Here is a 24,311-nt window from a genome sequence, read left to right as displayed (position 1 = left end):
TCTCCACAAGGTCAAGGAGAGCCTGATGTAGATCTGTCAAGTCTGTGAGGAGACATGGGAAGATTTCAAGGGAGGAAGCAAAGAGGGAAAAGGAAATTAAAATTTAAGTTTGTAGCCCTGGGACATCAACTTCTGCACCCAATGTAAGATGTAATGCAAGATGCTAAATCATCCGCAAAGGTCAACAGATGTCCCCCTGCTCTGGAAAGCGGAGGCCATCCTTTATGTCAAGGAAGACTTATCTGAGGTCTTGGAAGACGTGGAATGCCAGATTTTGTAGGCATATGGACATTTAAGCTTCAGGGACCATGATGCTAAAGTTGAGGGAGTGGAAAAATGAAGAGGATGTTTTTTTCACAGTCAGAAGGAAGATGACTTTGTAATCAACTCCGTAGGCATCTTTTAATGGGGCAGATGGGCTCTCTTAACACCAGTAACATCCTTGGCGAGAATATCTGTGGCTGATCCAGAGAGGCATTATCCCTTGAAGAGCATGCAGATCAAACACTTCTTACAAGTCAGTTTCACAGTCCTGCACTTTAGCCATTGGTAACTGGAATGCACTCCATAGATAATGTTTTACTAAAAATGGAGCCTGAAAAGTGATTCACGCAGAACCCAGTGCCTTAAGGTCATTTCCAGAGTAACACCGCAATGTCCAATACAGTAGGGTCCAGATGCAATATAGTTCAAAAACCGGGCTGAGGAGGACTATGCTGGCTAGCTGCAAAGTCGAATTGTAAACCTCCACCAGTTGGTGTAGAGAACTTGATCAACAATTGCTAGAAAAATCAAAGTGTAATCTTTACAACAGCAAATCTGAAGAAAAAACATCCATCCTTGCAGGACACAAGAAAAAAAAGAAACCGTAGCCATGGTGGTAGCAAAAAGAGTTATACTCTGGGCTGCCAAACAGGTATTTCTGTAGGTGGTAGTATAACCCATGAGATCAAGATTTCCAGTGTAACTCAATAGACAAGAAAGAAAGCTAATGCTCAGCATGTAATTGGTCAATAAAAGGTGTAGCCTTTATACCAGCCTGGACTTTAGCTTTTTTACACATTTGCAAAGAACAAATAAAATGTCACCTGATCAGAGTCCAGAGTGACCCGCAGTCCCAGTCTCGTCATTCCATCTTCTTTAAGGAGTTTCAAATGTGGACACAGTGCCAGACAAAAGGCTTTGGCCACATTCTCTGTTAATCTGCTGTGGTCAGCAGGGTCACTAAGGCCGCTCTGTTGCTCCTCACTTTCCAGGAAAAATACCTAGTAAAAATAATGAAGCATATGAAACCAAATTGTATAGATAATGTTGGAAAAGTAATATCACCGTTTCAAAAGAAGGCAGACCTATAACCCTATACTCTGACATCTCCTGCCACTAAGCACTATTGGCAATAAAAGGTACAAGGAGTCTATTTCTCAGCCCAGGCAGCTGGGACCAGTGCCAGAAAAGAGAAGGGGAAGTGTTTTTGCACTCTAGATTTTGTTAGAGGGTGGAGTGTAAGGGAAGAGGCCAGGAGACCTGCTATAGTCTGACCATATAGTGACATATTTGTCATTTAGTACAGCCATGAAACTAAACTCCTTGCTATCACAATCACCAAACAATAGATGCAAATTCTGCAGTTAACACATGTTTGTTAGCATCTCTATTTCAAGGTGCGCACTGACCTACACATAAGAAGAGCAGTGTACAGTTTAAGAATGATTTTGTATTGGGAATGATGAAATTCCCACGCGCATGCGTGGAAGTAAAGTCATCCCAGCCAATCAAGACTCCACACCCAGATAAAGAGTGAGCTATTTTCACTCATAAACAAAATTCCACCTTCATTTTACATTCTGTGTTAGACTACAACACAGTGTGATAATTCCTACCTCTGTCCAGCGAATAATCTTCCCATTTGCTTTATATTCTGAGCCGTGGGATATTTTGACGCTGGTGACAGATTCCAAGGATTTCCCATCAATAGGGCTGATAACTCTGTAGAAAAAAAGGTCTAATGGAGCATGTTCTGTATAGTAGTCTCAGACTAAAACACATATCAAGCAATAAAACAAAGTCACTTCAAGCATGTCTAAAGGAAGAACTGCAAGTAGATGTAATTTTTACTCTTGGCCCAGTGCATCAAATAAAACCTTATTGTGTGTTGAAAAAAAGAAAAATAAAAACAAATTTAGGGGTCTGTGGGAAACAAATTAATTGACAAAATCACCCCCCATAAAAATGCTTTATTGCTAAGGGAAACAAAAAATTTATGTTTTCAGTTATTTTAACTAATGATGCTTATATTTATAGGCAAATTTACCCTTTGTTGAAGTTTTTGTCATCCTCCACCCACTGAACATAGACATGTTCCTGGTTCTCCTCAGAGTCTGCTTTCCCACATGTTATGGTGTAATCCTTCATCTCCCGCAAGGCTTGTCTCAGGGCATCCATGCTCTCTGCTGTGATCTGGACCATCACCCCATCTGATACACCAGATAAGGACACAAAGATGAGTACAGGGACCCAAGAGAAGACATGATTTCCAAATAAAGAGGACAAAAACATGCAGTTATTCTCAGAATAATCTTTTAACAAACATTTGCCAACTGATAGTTGCCACTCCAGAAGAGTTAAAACAAGTGTACATTTCCAACCTTGTGGTAACAGTTTTGGAATAGCCCTTTTTTGTAACAGCATGACTGTGTACCTGTCTACAAAGCCATAAAGACATGGTTTGATGAAGTCAGTGTGGAGGAGCTCAAGTGGCCTGAGGCACAAAGTCCTGACCTCAATCCTACTGGATACCTTTGAGAACAAATTTAACAGCGACTGCTAGCCAGGTCTTCACAACTTCCCACTGAAGTGTACGGGGCACAACTTCCCACTGAAGTGTACGGGGCACAACTTCCCACTGAAGTGTACGGGGCACAACTTCCCACTGAAGGGTATGGGAGACAGTGTGTGAACCCAGGCACCAGGATGCAATTTCTAGTGGCCATGGCGACCTTCCTCCTGGGATATGTTGAGCACTGTGTTGAGGCCTATTCAAAGTCAACGGTCTGCCTTAGCTCAATGCATATGAAATCCTTCCTGACGTACGCATATATACAGCCCCATGGAAGTGGGCCTTTATCCATGGGGTCACATATATGCGTACCTCTTACCGAGAGCCCCAAGTCTCGTACCATCTATCTGGACCCGGGGCTCTGGGTTCTGGGTCACCTGATCGCTGTGATAGCCTTTATTGGATATCACAGTGATCAGACACTGTACATCCCACCCATGTGTTTACTTCTTTTTCTGAATGAAGAAAAGATACATTGTATTTTTCTCTTCTTGCAGGAGAGGTGTGTAAAAAAAAGACAAAAAATTTTTATTTTTTATCTAGGTCAGTGCCAGGATTAGTGTTAGGGTCAAAAGGTCAAGGCCAACGGTTGGGGTCAAAGGTCAGGGTTAGTATATTTTGGACAGACATCGAGACCAAACAGTCTTTCACATAGGTGCAAGGTGAACAAAAAAAAATAAAAAAATTTTTAAGCCAAGCAGTACTGAGGGGGAGATAGCTAGAGATTTGCAGCCCTGGGTCTAAAAATCAACAATTTTTTCCAAAATGGATTACTCTATTGTTGCAATGAATTTTGCTCCTAAAAGTTTTTCTTGTGAAAGGTGTTTAACATTTTGGAGTAAACCTTACAAAACAGTCACCATCTACCAACAAATGATTGCTCCTAAAAGTTGATGGTGATTGCACTGCAGCTAGAATAGACTGTAGGACTTAACAGTCCTTCGGTACAACACAGCAGTCAACTGCACAAAGCACAAATGACAGAAATGAATAAATAATTGTATAACTAATCTGATACATCATATTGCTTCAAAACGGATTATTAGACTTCTAATGAATTTGAACATCTTAAGCCCCTCTTACCCCACCCCACCCCACCTCCTTACCACCATTAGTAATGCTAATATGAATGTAAAAAAACACAAACTACAAGACTGGGCATTTGGTGGAGGTGGGGGGGGGGGAGGTTACTGTATTTTTCAAAGTTCCCTGTTCAAACATATATACAGTATTAAATGGGCTTAACACCTTTCCTAAAAAGTAAATGCATTTCAGGGTTCCCTTCTATGCTGGTCATGTGATCCAATGTCTAGAGATTAAATTCTGATCATGACAATTTTTCGGAAGGAATCACATACAAAATGCCTACATTTTATGATTGTATAACTGTCACAGGAGGGAGCCTTGGACAACATTATTGTCCAGAAATGTAAGGCATTCAGCACTTTTATTATTTCACTTTATCTTGTCAAAATAGATTGAAGTTAATGCTGAATATAGGTCCAGTTTAATCTGAAATTCAGTTTAAAAGCGCTGTAAAGAGGAGGTGGTGGTTGATGCAGGGGGCAATATTTGCGAATGGCAGGGAGCCATTGGTCCTCTCTAGAAGCTGGCATGGAATCAAACATCTCTGATTCTTGGTGGAAGAGTACCCACTGTAAAGCATTTCAGTCATGTTTCATTATCACATTGAAAGCACTTACCTTCTACAATGCTGGACTTGGCTAGGAATCCAGATGAAGGCTTCAGGGCTCCACTGAAGACAAAGAAACTGGCACCAGTCACTGAAGCAACACAGAAGAAGTCAGAAAATTATCACAAGCTTGGGGTGCAGTAATCATGGGAATAAGAATTTGGATATTAAAAGCATGTATGCATATACAGTAAATGACAGACTACCACCAAATGACTGCCTTCATTTACTACAGAGAACCCCTCTTTGTATTATGTTATCAAGGCGGCTTTCTACTTAAAGCCAAACTCCAGACAGAAAAAAAAACATTTAATCCAGTTGTGTAGCAATTAAACACAGGAAATATATTTTGACAGAAGTCTGGCATAAATACCTGAATCTGTCCTATCATCAGTGTCCAAAACCCTTTGCACAGCAGCAGTCACACAGAGAGGGAGGAGCAACACCCTGAACTATCAGAGTTCTACTGCTTTATACTAAACTGTCAACTGAAGCATGTTTGCAGGATGACAGAGCAGAGTTATGACCTCATTTGTGTGCTGCTTCTTTGTTATCCAGTTACAGGATGGGCAGGGACAAACTGTACCATTTATAGGTAATATAAACATTCCCACCTGCACCTTGTGTTTTTCACCTGCACTGATCATGTAGCTATACCAGTTAAGCTCTGCCCTATAGCAGGTTTACTGCTACAAGGCGGACTCCATGCGCAAAATCATGTAATGTATGTAAACGTAATCTGCGCTCCCACTTTGTTCACGGGCAGGGGGCGTGAGCGCCGACCCGGAGGTGCTGTGATTCGGTGCAGCACCAATCAGTCAGCAGATTCAGGCCAGTAATGTTTGGACTGGATCTGCAGAGTGATCACTGCCCTATCACAGATCTTACTGTGCCTGTGTTTACATTACACAGGCAAAGATGCAATCTTCTCTCCCTGGAGCACATTCCGTTCCAGAGAGAGAAGAAAGCAAGATCCAGAGTCAAAGCACTACACACACACACAAAACACTGATAAGTCACATTTAACCCCCTGATCGTCCCCCAGTTAACCCATTAACTGCCCTGTCACCAGTGTCATTAGTACAGTGTACAGATTTATTTATTTTTATTTTTTTACTGATCACTGTATTAGTGTCACAGGTGACTTCAGATAACATTAGCGTCCCTCCCAGATAGTGTCAGATTGCCTGCCACTACATCAGTCATCACATTTAACCCTTTGATTGCCAAGAACATGCTCACATACACAATAAGCCTCCCATGCTATTATAGTGTCAACAATGAATAGTGTGTTAGTGCAAAGTGTAACTATACCAGCGTTCACAATAGTATAGTGTCCCAAAAAAACACAGCTATAGCAGGATCAGCCCTGGCACCTGCCTTTAGTCCCTACGCTTAACCCCCCCCCCCCCCACTCCCCCAGCAAGTGCTGTGTCAGTCACTGTCACTTGATACATTGCACACAAAACTGCTGGGTTAGCAAGATCAGGCCTGATCCCTGCTAGCACTAGCAAGGAAATTTTTTTGTAGCAGTTCAAGCAGTCCCCAACAGCCAGGTGCTCTTTTTTTCCATGAGTCACACTAGGTACCTATACATTTAGTGGCCAAAATGTCCAACAAAAGCTACACTAGTGAAGAATGCTCAGAATCCTTTAGTCCACAGGATTTGTCAGATGAAAGAGAAGGGGAAGCCTCATTGACAGAATCTGCCTCAGAATATGAACCTGTAGAGAACAGCGGCATCCTGACAGATAGCTCAGACGAACGAGAAGAGGTCTCGGCTAAGGTCAGGCGTACCCGACCCTGTTCCCAGGTTGCTGAGGTGTTACAATTGCATGTTAATTCTCATATGCAGCAGAGGGCCAGTACTAGTCCCACTCTACCTTTTGGCAAACTGGCGAGCACCAGCAGCCTAGTACATCCTGGTCTTTTTCATACCAGCACTGCAGTACAAGCTGGTGCGGTGGCTAGCACAAGTAGTGTCCCACAGCCACCAAGAATTCGACCACAGGCCCATAGAGCGCACAGTGTCCTTCCAGATGAGCTTGCAAAATCCTGATTTGCAGCCCAGAAATTCTGCAAGCACCCGTACTTCCCCCATGCACTGCACAACCAGGAATTCAGGTGGAAACAGCAAATTTAACTACTCTGATTTTTTTTCACAGAAGATCTGTATGGATTGATTGTGGATCAAAGCAATTTATACGCATAACAATTTATTGCCGCCAACCCAAATTCAAACCTTGCCAAACCATTTGCATGGAAACCTGATACGGTTTCCAAATTTAAAGTTTTTTTGGACCTAACCCCCAAATGGAAACAACTAGAAGTGGATCCTTCTTAAAATTCCAGGAAAAGATCATCACAGCCCTTTTGCATCCAGAAGGTGCTGTGGCAAAAAACCCCAACCCAGGTGTAGTGAGCCGGCTGCATGAGAGGCATTTTCCTGATGCCATTCCTAGTACCCCAACCCAAAAGTCATCTCAAAAAAGATGTTGTGTCTGTAACAGACACAGAATTAGGCGTGACACCCACTTAAGGGTCATTTGGTGATGTTTGTACCGCCCTGGCATTTTAGCACCTCAAGAAATGTGATAGGCAGTCAAAAAGTAAAAGCTGTGTAAATTTCAGTATCCATACCACAGTTTGTAGAGGCTAGAACTTTCACAGAAACCAATTAATATACACTTATTGGGATTTTTTTTTTTACCAAAGACATTATGCAAAATACATTTTGGCCAAAATTTATGATTAACTTTGAGCTTATTAGATATTTTTTTATAACAGAAATGAAAAAATATTGTTTTAATTGTTTGTTTATAGCGCAAAAAATAAAAAACCCAGAGATGATCAAATACCACCAAAAGAAAGCTCTATTTGTGAGGAAAATAATGATATAAATTTTATTTATGTACAGCATTGCATGACCGCGCAATTGTTAAACTAACGCAGTGCTGTATAGCAAAAAAATGGCATAATTTCCAGCATTTATACCATAGTTTGTAGACGCTATAACTTTCACAATAAACAAATATACAGTTATTGGGATTTTTTTCCCCCAAAGACATGTAGCAGAATACATTTTGGCCTAAATTTAAGACCAACTTTGAGTTTACTATATATTTTTTAATAACCAAAAGTAAAAAATAATGTTTCTGTTTTTTTTTGTTGATAGCACAAAAAATAAAAAATAAGCGGTGATCAAATACCACCAAAAGAAAGCTCTACTAGTGTGAAAAAAAGGACATAAATTTAATTTGGGTACAGAATTGCATGACCACGCAATTATCAGTTAAAATAGCGGTGTGCGCCAAATAGCAAAAAATGGCTTGGTCAAGGAGGGGAATAAAATTTACGGAGATCAATTGGTTAATGGAGTCATTTGTTGGCCTGCGTGCACATTCTATAGCGATGTAAATCTTCACATTCCAGTGTCAGAAGTTTCTGTTTGTGTTCAAACATGAGGCATGCAGCATGGCATTGCACAGGTTGATGCTTGACCTCTGTCTGTAGTCTAGGAAACAGACACTCTCAGGTGAGAGCTAATTAATTAGATCAGACACAAGCAGGCAGAGAAATTCAAATAAAAATCACCATGCAGTTTTTCATCATATTAGCACTCCCACATTTGTGATGGAGAGGCATGGTTTGTGACCCAAAAGCTGCCCATCCATAGTAAAAAGGATCAAGCTAGGTGAATTAATGCGAGGACATAGGGGAATCAAGCCTTGACACCACAAACTATGACCACAAAATGTGAGCCCATGATTACAAGGCAAGGCAAACAAACGGTACAGGGAATAGGACTACACTAATACTTAGTTAAACCTACATAAATATTTTAAGTGTAGAATGCCTTTAAGCTCAGTAAAAGAGAAAAAGAAAAAGTAATCATGCTTTTTGAAAGGGGTGCCTGGATTTCAAGATTCACTTAAATATTGGCAAATACTTTGGCAGCTAAACCTGTTCAAAAATGTCAACTATGTTTAGATACAACTAGCTGTTTAGATGGATATCAGCTTCAAAATAAAATCCAGTCGGCACCGCAGTATATTGTACTGGACCCTCCCTACTCTAATTTCCCACATCAATTGCTTGACTACAAAACAGCATCGCAGAGGCTGGAAGAAATTTCAGAGTTCCTCAAATGTCTTTAGGTTTGAGGTTTCTCTAGATCGGGTGTCGGCAACCCGCGGCTCTTTTTCACCTTGGCTGCGGCTCCGGAGCACACTGCCCACCAGGTGACCGGCAATAGGGTCTTCTGTGTGCCGGGCGCCCGCTCCCCTCCCTCCTCTCGGGCGGCCGCCCCAAAAGTCAGGACTCTGCAGCTAGCCCAGCAATGGGCAAACTACGGCCCGGTGGACCTTTTAATCCGGCCCGCGGAGCGTGGCAAACATTGGCTGTCAGGATGTAGGCGGGGCAGCGTGACGAACTCCTCTCCTCTCACAGTCCGCCCTGAAGACCGGAACGGCGCGGGAACACGGCGAGAGGAACGCACGGAGCAAAGGTAAGTGAATTGACACAATATGGGGGATGAATTACTATGGGGGATGAATTACTATAGGGGGGATGAATTACTATAGGGGGGATGAATTACTATATGAGGGATGAATTACTATATGGGGGATGAATTACTATGTGGGGGATGAATTACTATGGGGGATGAATTACTATATGGGGGATGAATTACTATGTGGGGGATGAATTACTATGTGGGGGATGAATTACTATGTGGGGGATGAATTACTATGTGGGGGATGAATTACTATATGGGGGATGAATTACTATATGGAGGATGAATTACTATAGGGGGGATGAATTACTATAGGGGGGATGAATTACTATAGGGGGGATGAATTACTATAGGGGGGATGAATTACTATAGGGGGGATGAATTACTATATGGGGGATGAATTACTATATGGGGGATGAATTACTATATGGGGGATGAATTACTATATGGGGGATGAATTACTATGGGGGATGAATTACTATGGGGGATGAATTACTATATGGGGGATGAATTACTATATGGGGGATGTATTTTCAGTTTTAAAAATGTGGCTCTCAAAATAAATTTCAATCGTGGTTTTGGCGAGATTTGGCTCAGTTGAAAAAAAAGGTTGCCCACCACTGACCTAAGGCTATGATTGTGATTATGACGATACACTGTGGCCCTGATTAACCTTTTGCTTACTGGGCCCTTAAACCCCCTTCATGACCAGAGCGCTTTTTGCAATATATGCAGTGTCGGATTTGTTTTAAATGTTGCAATGGTTTTACGGCTCCCAGTCTTTTTTTCCCTCTCGGAAACGGGTCCAAGTGGCTCTTTATGTCTTAAAGGTTGCAGACCCCTGCTCTAGATTAACCCCTTCCCGCCGGCGCCTCCCGGCCCTTTAAGAGTTTCAGAAGCCGGGAGGCGGGACGAGGTTTAGGGATCATGTGACTGCCCTGACGCGTTATCACGGCGATCACATGATCGGGAAAGGTCCCGATCGAAAGAGCAGACCGGGACCTCTCCGTGAGTACCGGACATGTGTGCTGGGAGCGCGCAGGGTCCGTGCTCTCAGCACATATGTTTTTTGTTAATTGCACACAAATGTGAGGCCGCTCGGCGTCTAGGTCCAGGCGCCGGGAGTCTGCACATTTGTGTGCGGCCAGCGTGAAGAGGTTAAAAGGCCACAAAAAGTAATGTATTTCTGAACAGTAACTGTACAATACATTTAAACCCCGGTTACATCAAACCCGACTTTGAAATCGTGCGACTTACAGTGATTTCAGGTGCGATTTGCAAGACATCTGATACAGATGTCTATGCAAATCGCACCAAAAGTAGTGCATACACTACTTTTGAAATCGGTGCAGCTCCGACCAAGTTGGAACCGCACCGATATGACCGCTGGAATTGTGGACAAAATGGTGCAATGATTTGCAAATCGCATGCCAATTTGCATCCAGTGTGACCAGGGTGTAAAGAGGGCAAGAGGTTACAAAAGCTGCAGTAACCTGGAGGAAGCTTATTAAAACTGGAAAACAACTGACTGGAAGAGGGCCCAGAGCAAGAACTACCACAAGGCTTTTAACTTTAGATGAAAGTGGTAAATCCCTTTTAAAACTTTAATTTTTTATTCACCAATTCCACAATTACAAGAGGCTGTTTATCTTCAGTATCAGAAGACAGTCCTCACCTTTACGCGGTTGCTTGTGTATACTGATGGCTTGAGTCTGGTAATTGCCGTCATCATTCTGCACACACACCAGGTGAGAGTCAGCCTTCTGATTGAAGCATGTGCCTCCAGCCAGGACGTGCTCATTAGATTTATTCATGGCTTTCATCATCTACAAATCAAGAGAAACGAGTACAGAAAACAGAGTGAGAAAAGGCGGCATGATAACCATAGAGCTGGCCAAAACAATACCAGCATGTCCTACTGAGACAAAGCTGCACAGGAAATCATAAAATCAATATAACACAGCATCCACAGGAATAAAACAGAATATACCTATTAAAAAGTTAAGCTAGAACAAAAGCCTTTCAGTAATACTGTGATTAACATCAGGAAATTATAAGGTTTTGTCTGTTAATTCTTGACCTCCATGATCACTGAGGACTTAAACATATCAAAGACCTCATATATGCTGGAATCTAACAAGACATCTGTCTTTTTTGTATTTGATTTTTTTTTTTTTTTATTATTTGATCCTCCAGTAATTGAACATAAACTGAAAAGAATGAACCTGTTAACCACTTCCTGTCCAGCCCGTGTATATATATATATATATATATTTATAAACGGCCTCCCCACTCCCTGCTTGTGCGCGCTCCCTGGCAGAGTGCAGCACAGCGATCCGATGCCCGCTGTGTCCTTTGAACACAGTGGAACACTGATCGTTGTACGGCACCTCTGTGTGAGGTCCCAATCATGTGATCACTGATCAGCCAATCAGTCAGAGGTCACATGGTACAAGGCAGTTCACAACAGCCTTGTACCATGTGACAAGCTGTGACCAATCACAGCTCGCACAGTATTTCTCAATGGCTGCAAAAATGCAGCCAGAGGAGGAGGAGAAATGATTGCTTTTACAGCCTTTATGGGTGTAAAAGCGATCAGTGTAAAAAAAAAAAAATCTTCATTACCCCCCACAAGTAGTACAGTGCCACTATGGTGACACTGTACTGCTAGGGTGACAGTATGTAAAAAAATAAATAAAAATGAAGTAAAAAAATTTTTTTAACAATTATGATTTTTTGTTATAAACTACTGTATTTTCCGGCGTATAAGATGACTGGGCGTATAAGACAACCCCCTACTTTTCCTGCTAAAATGTAGTGTTTGGGCTATACTCGCCGTATAAGACTACCCCTCTTCCAGTGCACACCAGTGGGAAGAATCGTGCCCCATCATTGGTGTCAGTGGGAGGAATAGTGCCCCATCATTGGTATTAGTGGGAGGAATAGTGCCCCATCATTGGTGTCAGTGGGAGGAATAGTGCCCCATCATTGGTGTCAGTGGGAGGAATAGTGCCCCATCATTGGTGTCAGTGGGAGGAATAGTGCCCCATCATTGGTGTCAGTGGGAGGAATAGTGCCCCATCATTGGTGTCAGTGGGAGGAACAGTGCCCCATCATTGGTATCAGTGGCAGGAATAGTGCCCCTTCATTAGTATCAGTGGCAGGAATAGTGCCCCATCATTGGTGTCAGTGGGAGGAATAGCACCCCATCATTAGTATCAGTGGCAGGAATAGCGCCCCATCATTGGTGTCAGTGGAAGGAATAGTGTCCCATCATTGGTATCAGTGGGAGGAATAGTGCCCCATCATTGGTATCAGTGGGAGGAATAGTGCCCCATCATTGGTGTCAGTGGGAGGAATAGTGTCCCATCATTGGTATCAGTGGGAGGAATAGTGTCCCATCATTGGTATCAGTGGGAGGAATAGTGCCCCATCATTAGTATCATTGGGGGGAATAGTGCCCCATCATTGGTGTCAGTGGAATAGTGCAACATCTTTGGTGTCAGTGGGAGGAATAGTATCCCATCATTGGTGTCAGTGGGGGGTGGAATAGTGCCCCATCATTGGTGTCAGTGGGGGGGGGGGGGAATAGTGCCCCATCGTTGGTGTCAGTGGGGGGGGAGGAATAGTGCCCCATCGTTGGTGTCAGTGGGGGGGGAGGAATAGTGCCCCATCGTTGGTGTCAGTGGGGGGGGAGGAATAGTGCCCCATCGTTGGTGTCAGTGGGGGGGAGGAATAATGCCCCATCGTTGGTGTCAGTGGGGGGAAGGAATAGTGCCCCATCATTGGTATCAGTGGCAGGAATAGTGCCCCATCATTGGTATCAGTGGCAGGAATAGTGCCCCATCATTGGTGTCAGTGGGAGGAATAGTGTCCCATCATTGGTATCAGTGGGAGGAATAGTGCCCCATCATTAGTATCATTGGGGGGAATAGTGCCCCATCATTAGTATCATTGGGGGGAATAGTGCCCCATCATTAGTATCATTGGGGGGAATAGTGCCCCATCTTTGGTGTCAGTGGGAGGAATAGTATCCCATCATTGGTGTCAGTGGGGGGTGGAATAGTGCCCCATCATTGGTGTCAGTGGAGGGGGAGGAATAGTGCCCCATCATTGGTGTCAGTGGAGGGGGAGGAATAGTGCCCCATCATTGGTGTCAGTGGGGGGGAGGAATAGTGCCCCATCATTGGTGTCAGTGGGGGGGAGGAATAGTGCCCCATCGTTGATGTCAGTAGGGGGGAGGAAAAGTGCCCCATCGTGGGTGTCAGTGGGAGGAATAATGCCCCATCATTGGTATCAGTGACACCAACGATGGGGCACTATTCCTCCCACTGACACTTGCTGACCCTGTTCCAGTACGGTGCTGCTGCAGCCAGCATATGTGGTTGCAGCAGCACCTAAGCACGGCACACTTACTTGCATCTCCACTCGATTTTCGCGGGGCCGCTCAGCTCCGCCTCCTCGTCGGTGATTGGTCGCCTGTGTGCCTTTCCTGAGCAACAGTTCTGGCAGCCAATCACCGGGGAGGAGGCGGAGCCGAGCAGCCGCGCAAACAAAGGAGCAGCCGCGCCTCCTGGACCGGATCGTCGTGGGACCGGAGCCAGGTAAGAGACAGCAGCCCCTGCCCACCCCTGTACTTAGTGTCCCTTCTGTTGGAGGGGGGGGGGGGTGCCGCCGCCCCCCTAAAAAGTGTCAGCATGCCGTTACCGGCGTATAAGACGACCCCCGACTTTTCAGAAGATTTTCAAGGGGTAAAAAGTCGTCTTATACGCCGGAAAATACGGTAATTTGTTTTTTTTTGTTTTTTTACTAAAAAGATAACTAATTACATTTTGGCCAAGATTTATGAAGAAAGATTATTTATTTGCAAAATTTTATAAGAAACACTTTTTTTCAAAATTTTTGGACTTTTTCATTAATATATATATATATATATATATATATATATATATATTATATATAATATATAAAATATATATAAAAAAAAATATAGCGAAGAAAAAAAAAATTCCAGTGGTGAATAAATACCACCAAAATAAAGTTTTATCGGTCTCAAAAAAATGCTAAAAAATTCATATGGGTACAATGTTGCATGACCACGCAATTGTCATTCAAAGTGTGATAGCGCTGAAAGCTGAAAATTGGCCTGGACAGGAAGGGGGTAAAAGTGTCCGGACTTGAAGTGGTTAATGTGTTTCTGTATTTATAAACTCCCATCTAGAGATAAAAGCAACACACTCTTAGGCTCCATTCACATTAGCATGTCTCCAAAATCGCACAATTTCCAGTGCTACTTTGGAGAATGATTTTCATGCGACTTTGATCCCACCTTACATTCTCTTGACCAAAAAGTCTCATCAAAGTAGCACATTCACCTTTTTAAAGTCGTTGCAATTTGAACACGTGCCCACTAAAAAGAATGGGCTGCGATTTGGCATGGGAGTTTGATGTCCAAAGTTGCACAAGTGTGAATGGAGCCTTACAATGTAAAATTAAACAGAACTTGACCTGGCCTAAAATACATGCAAGGTAGTGTCTTCATATTATCACTAGTGATCCTGTAGAGCAGGGGTGCTTAAACTTTTGAAGAGCGAGGACCAAATAAGTGATTTGGTAACCAGTCGCGAGCCACAATGAAATGGAATGGTTCAGAATTTCACTTTTAATTTTGAATAATATACTGAACATTTTCCTCCTGCACCTGCTGACTGCTGGTGAGAGGAGGAGAAGTCGGCTTTCAGTGGTTGCAAAAGGAAAATGGAGAGGATCAGTTCCTATATGTTGCCTTTGCCACCCCTCCTGTCCAAGTGTGAAACAGAATGTGATAGGGAGGTCGCTTGGGCTCCCCGGAGCATCAACTATTGGTTTATACGGCCCCCAAACCGCAAACGTAAATGAGCCCATACTATCCTGAGCGCACTAGAAGGCTGCTTTCACACTGATGCTCTGCAGTTTGCCCACCCCTTTCCTGTGGGTTAGCTGCACTTTTCCACTCTTTCTATTAAATCTTGCGGGTGTGATGCACTTTCAGAAAGTTTTTTTTTTTTTTTTTTTAATGAGCCTGTGAAGCATTGCAGCCCTGATCAGTGATTTCAGGTGCAATGTTAGACTCCCGCAGACCATTCTCTAGCTCAATGTCTATATCAAGGTATGGACTTGTAGACTTTTGGTTAGTGAGCTGGAGGAAGTGTCAATGGACTATGAGTGTAGTAATCATTGTGCTTGTGTTCCATGGAGAACTACAACTACTTCTGCTGCAGTGGCAGATGGAACTTGTAGTTTATTCATTTACAGAACTTTGTGACATAGCTGTGCAAACAGAGCCAAAGTCACACTGATTTAAAAATTAGAAAACTGCTGTGGGGGTGAAAGACCATTTGGCACAATGTTATATCCTAAATATTGGAGTGACACAACAGTCTTAAAAGGTGGAGTTAGCCTTTAAAAAACCCTAACCAATGGTAGGTTGAGATAGAAAAAAAAAACAGGGACAGTACCTTTCTTTCTAGAACTGTATAGACATCACAAGAACAAATACCTCATTGTATCGATTGCTGGGAATTTTAATGCTGGTTTTTCTGACTTCCATATCCACAACCAAGCCTTGAACCACCGGCAGAGTATACTGGTAGTTGCGGAAATCCTTGATGTAAAAAACACAAGCAGAGAGTGAGTGTGGAAGGTCTGGCATGTATTCTTCATAAAGCATTCTAATCTGGTTTTCTAAATATAAATTTCCATGTTTAAATAAGCCTCAAATCCCACAGAACTTAATTTTTTAACAAGAATTCATTTAAAAATAGTCTAGTGATAATAATAGTAGCAGTCTAAATTGTTGAGCTCCAACAATAAAATACTGCAGGGTTATTAAATACACCTGACTAAAAATAGTCAGGTAAGCAATAGGGCACATGTCCAACACAAGGCCAGTGGACAGGATTTAGCCCACCAGACTATTTCATATGATCCTCTCACCAGGGATTTTTGTCAGTCAGAACTGTTTCGCCATATCCAGTTGTCACCTTTCGGTCCCCGCTCAATGCTGTCACTTGTAAACAGAGAAGCCTTCTGCGTTTACAAGGCAGCTTTCCTCTTGGTGGTTCACAGCTCTCCCAGATCCCTTCCTGTCCTGCATGCAGTCACAGCAGGGACAGATGCGGACCAATGATCTCCCTGCAAGTGAGAGAGGCAGGGGCCCCTCACTGCCAGGAGCGTACAAGAGCTGTGCTGGGTATGTGATATGCAAAGAAGTTTTTGGCTGTGGAGAGAGATGTGTGCAGAAGTCAGAGCCGAGGAGGAAGGGTGGAAGCGAGATGTGGACAGACTGTGAAAAAGAGTTGAACCTTGCACTGTGTGCATAGCACATCCCTAAACCCTGCACTCTATGCATAACGCACTTCTCAACCATGCACTCCGCACATAATGCACTCTATACGTTGCATACTCCTGAACTCTACACTCTATATGTTGCATACTCCTGAACTCTGCAAACAGTCTTACGGATACAGCCAGCCCTTTGAGGGCAACCAAAATGCTGATCGAGTTTGACACCCCTGCTATAGGGTGTCAAAGTCTAATGATCTTGGGTATAAAGACTGAATAAACCCCTTCAGGCACCATTAGAAAGAAAAAGAAAGACCTGAAAAGGTTTAAACACTGCTATACCAAAGGACTGCAGACATGTTTGCTGTTTAGACCTTCCTGTGGACAAGAGGTCAGTAAACATTATGTAATACTGAAGAATCCAACTCAATAGATAAGAGATGGGAACAAGTGAAGAGCAATGACCTGCACACTTAGGTCCATATGTACCAGGCTGAAAGGCAGAGTGGAAGGAGGATAAGCAAGGTGGAACAATTAAAGGAATGTTATTTTGGGTATGCATATAGATTTTTTAATTCAATTCCAAATTATTGCTACCTAAGGAGACATTTTTCTTATCTGGCATGGATATACCATGGTAATTGCAGTAGTGCTGGTGTCTACATGGAGTCTCTCTCTTCTTCCCATGTTTGTTTCGGTATCCCCCACATACATGTGTTTCCTCAAACAATCCAAAACCATAATGCTAAGTGAACTTATCAACCCGGTTTCTTTGTTCTTATTGTGTATGACTGCTAGGGGTGGGGGCTTTAAATCTATTAAGTGCTTTCACAGGCCAGGATTGATGTAAATGGTTTTCTGTGTGAAGCACAAATTGGTTAATAAAAAGGGAAGCCACATTGTGGATTTCTTGGCCACTGTACACTTTATTATTCTACCTTGTGCTAAACAGACCTCTTATAAGCTTTGAAGCTAGTTTTGGATTAGTTGAAGAACTAGAAGCATCTAAGCAATACCTAAACAACGATGGGAAGAACACACACACTCTATGCAGACACCAGAACAGCAGCAGTCACTGTGGTAAACATCTATGTGTGGCTTTCATTTCTTTTCTTTGTTTAGGTGCTATTGAGAGGTGTGGATGAGACTTGTAGGAGCCAGCACCCAGCGCAGAGGAGTGCTGGGGATGTTCATCAGTAGTGATGCAACAGGTTTCTTTATTTTGCAAGTGGAAAAATGTGTTGGACGAATTTTAAATATGAGACATTTGGTAGAAGAGAGAGGACTGAAGGGAGGAAAAAAAAAAAAAAAAAAAAAGGAAAAGCAGTACAAAGACACAAAGGATAATTGTACATTTGAAGAAACAAATGTTCATAGTATCCAGCTTGTATGCAAGTCATGCAACAGTTATGCCATAGAGACTATGTCAGCCTCAAAACACAATGAAGACCTAAAGAAAGACCTGCACCTCAAGAACATTGGGGACACAAGCAGCATTAAACCAAAAGGAAACATTCCACTCTAAATACATTTTTTTTATTGGGGGAGCCAATGTCTGACACACATATTGTATGTTCATTTCCAGGCAGTGAGCTATCGGTCTAGCATTCTTGCAAGCGAGGTGAGGAATATGTGGCTTGTAAGTCACACAATGACAGCTTCCAATAAACAGATATTTAGCGTAAAATCATGGAGCTGGACCTTCATGCAAAGCACGGCTCCCAGCTTTCTTCTGCTGTACCCATTTATATCCTGTATACTCCAGCAACTGCTAGTAGTGGAATCGCAAAGGATATGCAACAATCCCTCTATATGAAGGGTCAGTGTAACAGTAAAAAGAGTTTAGGTGAGAGCAAAAAGTGTTGGAGAAATGCAGAGCAAGATGTCATATAACTTCAGGCTGAAGACAGAATGGTGTGTGGACACTCACAGCCAGGACATTGATGATTGTGTGGCCCGTCTCTCCAAACAGAGGCTTTCTGAATCTGACACTGAACAGCGGACATGGATACACTAAGTGGAAACAGAAGACAATCTATAAGGATACACCCTGTCTGGTAATGATTCTAGTCATACTAAGCAATGTAAGAGTTCCTAAAGCCTCATTCACACGGGTGTACTATAGCATACACCTGTGTGAGGACCATGTTTGTCTGTAGGGGACACACAGGTGTTCTGTGCATCCCCATGTAGGCAATCCCATTCATGTAGAAGAAAAACGAACTCTCTTGCACTCTGTGACCCAACCCGGGGTAGGAAGATGGAACCAGGACTTCAAAATTTCTACCACCAGTGCATATGCAGTTGTGCAGCTTCAAACAAGGCTGGGGAAGCCCAACCAATACTGTGAAGCGAAAAACAAACAAAAAGCGCACCAACCTTGTGCATTACCTCAATAAACCGCCCTTCGAAACGCGTCAACTGTTACCTGAGTGTCCACTCCTATGATGGGACTTGCGCAGGCTACTTTTATCCTTAGTCCCTTTGTGGACTTACATGCTTGATATACTTCATTGTTTGTATTATTCTGTGACTAATAAATTTTGGTTTATTGAGGTAATGCGCAAGGTTGGTGCGCTTTTTGTTTGTTTTTCTCTTCACAGTAATCCCATTCAAGTCAAATGGGACACAGTGGCTGCAGGGACACAACTATTGCTCTCAATTTGACAGCTGTGCACATGCAAAGTTCCAAATGCAGACAGTGTGTGTTCAGGGCCCCCATGCATCTATACAGCTGTCAAACTGGGAGCAGCGGTTGTATGTGTCCCAGTTGATATGAATGGGACTTCCTACATAGGCATGCAAGCGACACCTGTGCATCCCAGTGCAGGCCAACACAGCCCTTGTGTGAATGTACACTGTAGTAGGCCAGTGTAAACGAGACCTAATTGTTCACTGATTGCTGCTTTAAAACAATAGCAACTTAAACACAGAGATGGAAAAGACCCAGCAAAGGTTAAAAGGTGAAAGCACGTTCCTACAGTTTCTTGCTGATCATAGCTACAATACAGTGCTCAAACATACCATTTACCTGTGAAAAAAAACATACCAGACTTTGATTAGTACAATTTAAATTGTGAACTTTTGTTCAGACCAACAGTAATGACTCAGAGAAAGTTTAAAGCTCTGAGCTTAATCACATCTACTGAGCAATGACTACATCCAACTTAACAGGGCCTTCTAGGGAGGACTGAATCATCTTTGAGAAAAAAACAAAAACCGTGAACATATATCTTTCCACAATATATATAGGTACTCACATCTATACTCCGCTCCCAAGCGCAGCATAAGACGCATGGGAAAAACCTTGGCCCATGGTGTCTCCCACTTCTGGATGAGGATTCCAAAAAGGTAGGGCTGAGCAGGGAGAACCAAATCTTGCAAAGACTGGTATGTGGGTGTCACATACAAGAATCCTCCATGTTCCTTGCTGCCCAGGAAACTCTGGCTCACAAAAGAGTGTCCCAGATTCCCCACCATGGTACCTAGTATGAAAGAGAAAAATTTAGAAGAGTGAAAGTATTGGTGGGCGGTAAAAACTAGGTGCAGGTTTCAGACGGCCAATCAATGACTGTAGTGGTAAGGAATATTTGTATTCTGGGAAGTAATTAACCACTTTCCCGCCACCCTATAGTAGAAGTACTGCTACAGGGCGGCATGGGTGTGCAAAATCACGTATATGTAAGTGATTTTGCATTTCCGGGTACCGGCACCGCCACTGGTGGCCTCACTTGTCAATCACCAGGTCCCGGCCGGCACCCGGCGATCGCTGTGTATCACAGACGGGGGAGAAACCTGTATGTAAAAAATCAGATCTCTTCCCTGCCAGCTCCTGCACACTGCTCTGTATGGCTCTGCATAACAAAGTGATACAAAGCAGTGTGCTTACAGTGTAAAGCACACACACAGCAAAACAGCACACAGTTAACCCTTTAATGGCCCCAGATGTTAATCCCTTCCTGCCCAGTGCCATTAAAACAGTGTCGGCTTTTTATTAGCACTGATCACTGTATTGGTGTCACTGGGGATGTCAGTGACAGTTACTTGGTTCCCCCCAGTGTCAGAATGCCCGCCACAGTCCCGCAACAAGTCGCTGATTGTCGCCATTACTAGTATTTTTTTTTTTTTTTTAATTCCAGTATACCGTATATATTGTTTGTAGACGCTATAACTTTCACGTAAACCAATTAATTTACGCGTAATGGGATTTTTTTTTTCAGCAAAAACATGTAGCAGAATACATTTTGGTCTAAATTTATGCCAAATTTGATTTTTTTACTGGACATGTTTAATAGCAAAAAGTCAAAAATATTGGGGGTTTTTCTCAAAATTGGTAGTTTTTTTTTTTATAGTGCAAAAATTAAAACTCAGTGCAGCATGCATAAAAACTAATGTCTTGCAAGTGAAATCTGCACGTCAGATTCCATCATTTTTTCTGCACATATGGTGTGAACGAGGCCTTAAAGCCTAACAAAATTCAGAATGACCTTTCCTTTTTTGATATAATTATTAATCAACAATAATTACCCTACAGGACAGTCTAACAAAGTCCAGTATAGTGAACATTGAAGCAGCACGACTTTTTATAATAAAGTACAGAGCACAACGCAAATGTATTGTCTGATATTCAGGAAACGGAGAGACCAGCATCTTATACTTGTAAATCAAGTCACCTATATTACATTCTTACCTGCCAAGGCTTCCTTGTAGAGCTCCACAAAGTGGCTGAAGATGTCTCTAGGCAAGCATTTTTCATCGGGCAAACACTGCAGCAGGATGACTATCTCTGCCTGGCCAACCGCATGCATGCCTTTCGTGGTGAAACACCAGCACTTTCTGTTCACATCTGCAGAAAGAAAAACACTGCACTTAATGGAACTTTTTAACCTCTCTGTATACAAACCTGGCATATCAATTGCTGTGACTTATACGCTGCCTACCTGGTGTTATAACAAGCACCTGCATAAAGCAGATGTCACTTACCAGAAGTCATTAGGGATGCAGTATCTTTTTTGTAAGAAAAAAAAAATAATAGCAGCTACATTTATAGCCATCGAAAACACATTTTCTGGTTTTAATACATGTCAAGGTTGCACTTAACCACCAATCTGCAAAGACAATGAACAGCTACAATGGAGAACACCAACCCTCTACAGCTAAACAGAAAAAACTTACAATACACTATGAGGGGAGACTGAAAAGTTCTCGGCCTACCTATGAAGCATTTGTCTTGGCCCAATTTTATTTTTGCTACTCTTAGTACATATCTTTGCAAGGTTCCATACCAAATTTCTCACAAATAGCTTTTTCTCTGTTTAAGTTATTGAAGACTGAAGCGCAGAAGTTCATCATTGTCTGAAAGATGGAGAAGCGAGTAAACGTGCTGTTATCCAATAGCTGCTGTCTGTCGCGCTTGTTTTCAACAGTCAACATTCTTGGGACCCACCGACTTGACACCTTGTGCATGTCCAGCACTACTGTTAAAATGTGTCCAACATGTTCCTGGGATATGCCCACTTTCTCTGCGGTGCAACGTTCTGTCACACGCCTGTCTGCCATTACCAGATCCTGGATTGCTGTGATGTTTTCCTCCATACAGGCAGTTGCTGGCCTTTCACTGCGAAGGGCATCTTGGACAGAGGTGTTCCCCCTCTTGAATTCCTCCATCCACTTTTTAAAGGTGGAATAGGAAGGGACATACTACCCTAATGTTTCCATCATGTCCTTGTGGATGTCCTGTCCACTCATTCCCTTTTTCAGCAGGTATTGGATAACAGCACGTTTGCTCACTTTCTCCATCTTTCAGACAATGATGACCTTCTGCGCTTCAGTCTTAAATAACCAAAACAAAGAAAAAGCTATTTGTGAGAAATTTGGTATGGAACCTTGCAAAGATATGTAATATGAGTAGCAAAAATAAAATTGGGCCAAGACAAATGCTTCATGGGTAGGCTGAGAACCTTTCAGTCACCCCTCATACATGCTCTTCGGTATACCAAGTATGTAAGTTCAGTGCATCAGACAAAAAAAAAAACACTGGGTTAGGAGATCACTTGTCATCCAAAACGGTTGTCTAGTGGCAATAAAGGAAATTGTGGTCCCAAACAACTATGCAAGCAGAACAGTCGGGGGAATAAAGTAGTAGGAATGGGAAGATTCAACAAGATTCCTGATTAGCGGAAACAGGGATCTTGTCTCCTGCTATGAAGGCCAAGTATTTAGCAGGAGAACTGGAGAAATGGTTGTCACCATTGGCAATCTCCATCAATCTTGCAGGGTACAACAGAGCATCACAGGGTAAGCTTCTATTGCCACTTTTCAGCATTCTGAAATCTGGCTCTGTTTTTGTACTTCTTAAAAAATCCCGCAACAGCATGATTCTGGACCAACAAGGAAATCCCCGGAATTCATAAAGACTGTCGCAGGCAGATTTCGCAAAAGACTCTCTCTTGCATTCTAATAGTGGGGAATAATGCACCAAATTCATGTACCTGTATAGAGCTTGTACTTGAATTTGGCTCATGTTGCGCAACATTTAGAACGCATGTGAAACACTTTTGCAAAATCTGTTTGAACCAGATTCTATCGCTGTACACCAAAAGAGAGTTGGTCTGAACTACACTGTGTCTGAGCACAAACCAAAAGGGATATTTCATTAATTTTTAATATTCAAAGTAAACTCACCCATCCATACATGTCCCCATGTTTTATTTTGCTGAAATCTTTTAGAAAAACACCCCCTAGCATTTCTGGTCATGGCCACATTGAGTAAGGGCAGATGATTAATGTAGCAATTATTTCCCTGAATCCATCTTCCCTTAGTTTAGGCATGCCCACAGGAGGGTGTGCTTAGCTGAAAAAATTAAGAAAGTGAAGTTCCACTTTAATTAGCTCCATTTTTAATTTTGGCACTTTCAATGTGACACAATGTAAAAGTTGCACATTCAATTTGACACAAGGTAAAATTGGCGCATTTTAGATCTGAATTTACTGCACAACTGGTGCATCGGCTTTATTGAATTCCCCTCAATATGACTTTAATTACCAAGTTTTCAAAGAATGCTGTGTAATTATTACACTATGTACATTCAGGAGTACCCAGCATTCGGTTATTAACCCTAAACCTTTTCTATAAAACTTCACCAGCATTTATGGGATGGATAATATCAATGTTGCTGACCCTGCTTTCCAGCACAGAGGTCAGCTCTATGACCTTTAAAGGGTCATGGAGAAGAAACAATATGCCATTCCTAGTCCTAGTGCCTTGTACCTGAATTATGGCATAGCTGCACTGCTTTGAAAATATCTAGCAGCACAGTATTAGAAAACAATATGTGCCTTTTTTTTTCCCCTCAGAAGCTTGCAAATGATTGCACCCATGATCGATGGACCAGGGGTGCAAGGATCAAGTTCCCTCAGACAAGCCCTGCAGTTTTCAGCCCGTACCTCTGATACGGGCTGACTGTTTACAAGCTGCAAGGTTTGTGAATGAACTACGAGAGTGCTCATAAGCCCACTTGCAGTACATTGAGAACTACAAGCTGTCAACTGCAATGGCTTACAGTACTTGTAGTTGTATCATTCACAGAACTCTATGAATGACACTACTGTGTGGGCGGAGCCCCACACCGCCGTACTATTTTTAAAATGTGACAGCGAGTACGAGGAGAAGTCGTCGTCGTCCCCGTCTGCTGTCACAGGGAAGGCGGGAGATCAGGTGAGTGGGGGTGTGTGCGTGTCACGTGAACTTATACTATAAAGACGATATGTAATATTTTAAGCAGGGTGGATAAGAATCAATGATTTTTTTTTTTTTTTTTTAAAAAACTGATTTTTTTTATTTAAAATCGTTTTTTTTATTTAAATCGGATTTTTTTTTTATTTAAAATTGGATTTTTTTGAATAAAATCCTTTTTGAGGAAAATATATTACCATCCAAAGGTTAT

The 24,311-nt window shown here is 42.5% G+C and overlaps 1 protein-coding gene across 1 annotated transcript in view; it reads right to left on the bottom strand.

Annotated features, from left to right (window-relative positions):
* The window catches only part of ZFYVE9 (zinc finger FYVE-type containing 9), a 140,721-nt gene that overhangs the window by 10,428 nt on the left and 105,982 nt on the right, over positions 1 to 24,311 (bottom strand). Inside the window, exons 9-17 of the mRNA XM_089684486.1 lie at positions 21,056 to 21,211; positions 19,626 to 19,850; positions 18,296 to 18,378; positions 15,581 to 15,685; positions 10,718 to 10,868; positions 4,540 to 4,620; positions 2,312 to 2,474; positions 1,881 to 1,986; positions 1,089 to 1,265 (exon numbers count right to left, since the gene is read on the bottom strand). Coding sequence (XP_089540612.1) covers positions 1,089 to 1,265; positions 1,881 to 1,986; positions 2,312 to 2,474; positions 4,540 to 4,620; positions 10,718 to 10,868; positions 15,581 to 15,685; positions 18,296 to 18,378; positions 19,626 to 19,850; positions 21,056 to 21,211 — 1,247 coding nt within the window. The remainder of the gene's footprint in view (positions 1 to 1,088; positions 1,266 to 1,880; positions 1,987 to 2,311; positions 2,475 to 4,539; positions 4,621 to 10,717; positions 10,869 to 15,580; positions 15,686 to 18,295; positions 18,379 to 19,625; positions 19,851 to 21,055; positions 21,212 to 24,311) is intronic.

This window comes from Staurois parvus, unplaced genomic scaffold (genome assembly GCF_062004578.1).
Source record: "Staurois parvus isolate SC_StPar_1 unplaced genomic scaffold, SC_StPar_1.0 ptg000347l, whole genome shotgun sequence".
In the NCBI taxonomy this organism is placed as follows: domain Eukaryota; kingdom Metazoa; phylum Chordata; class Amphibia; order Anura; family Ranidae; genus Staurois; species Staurois parvus.
This window is presented reverse-complemented; position numbering and strand designations above follow the sequence as displayed.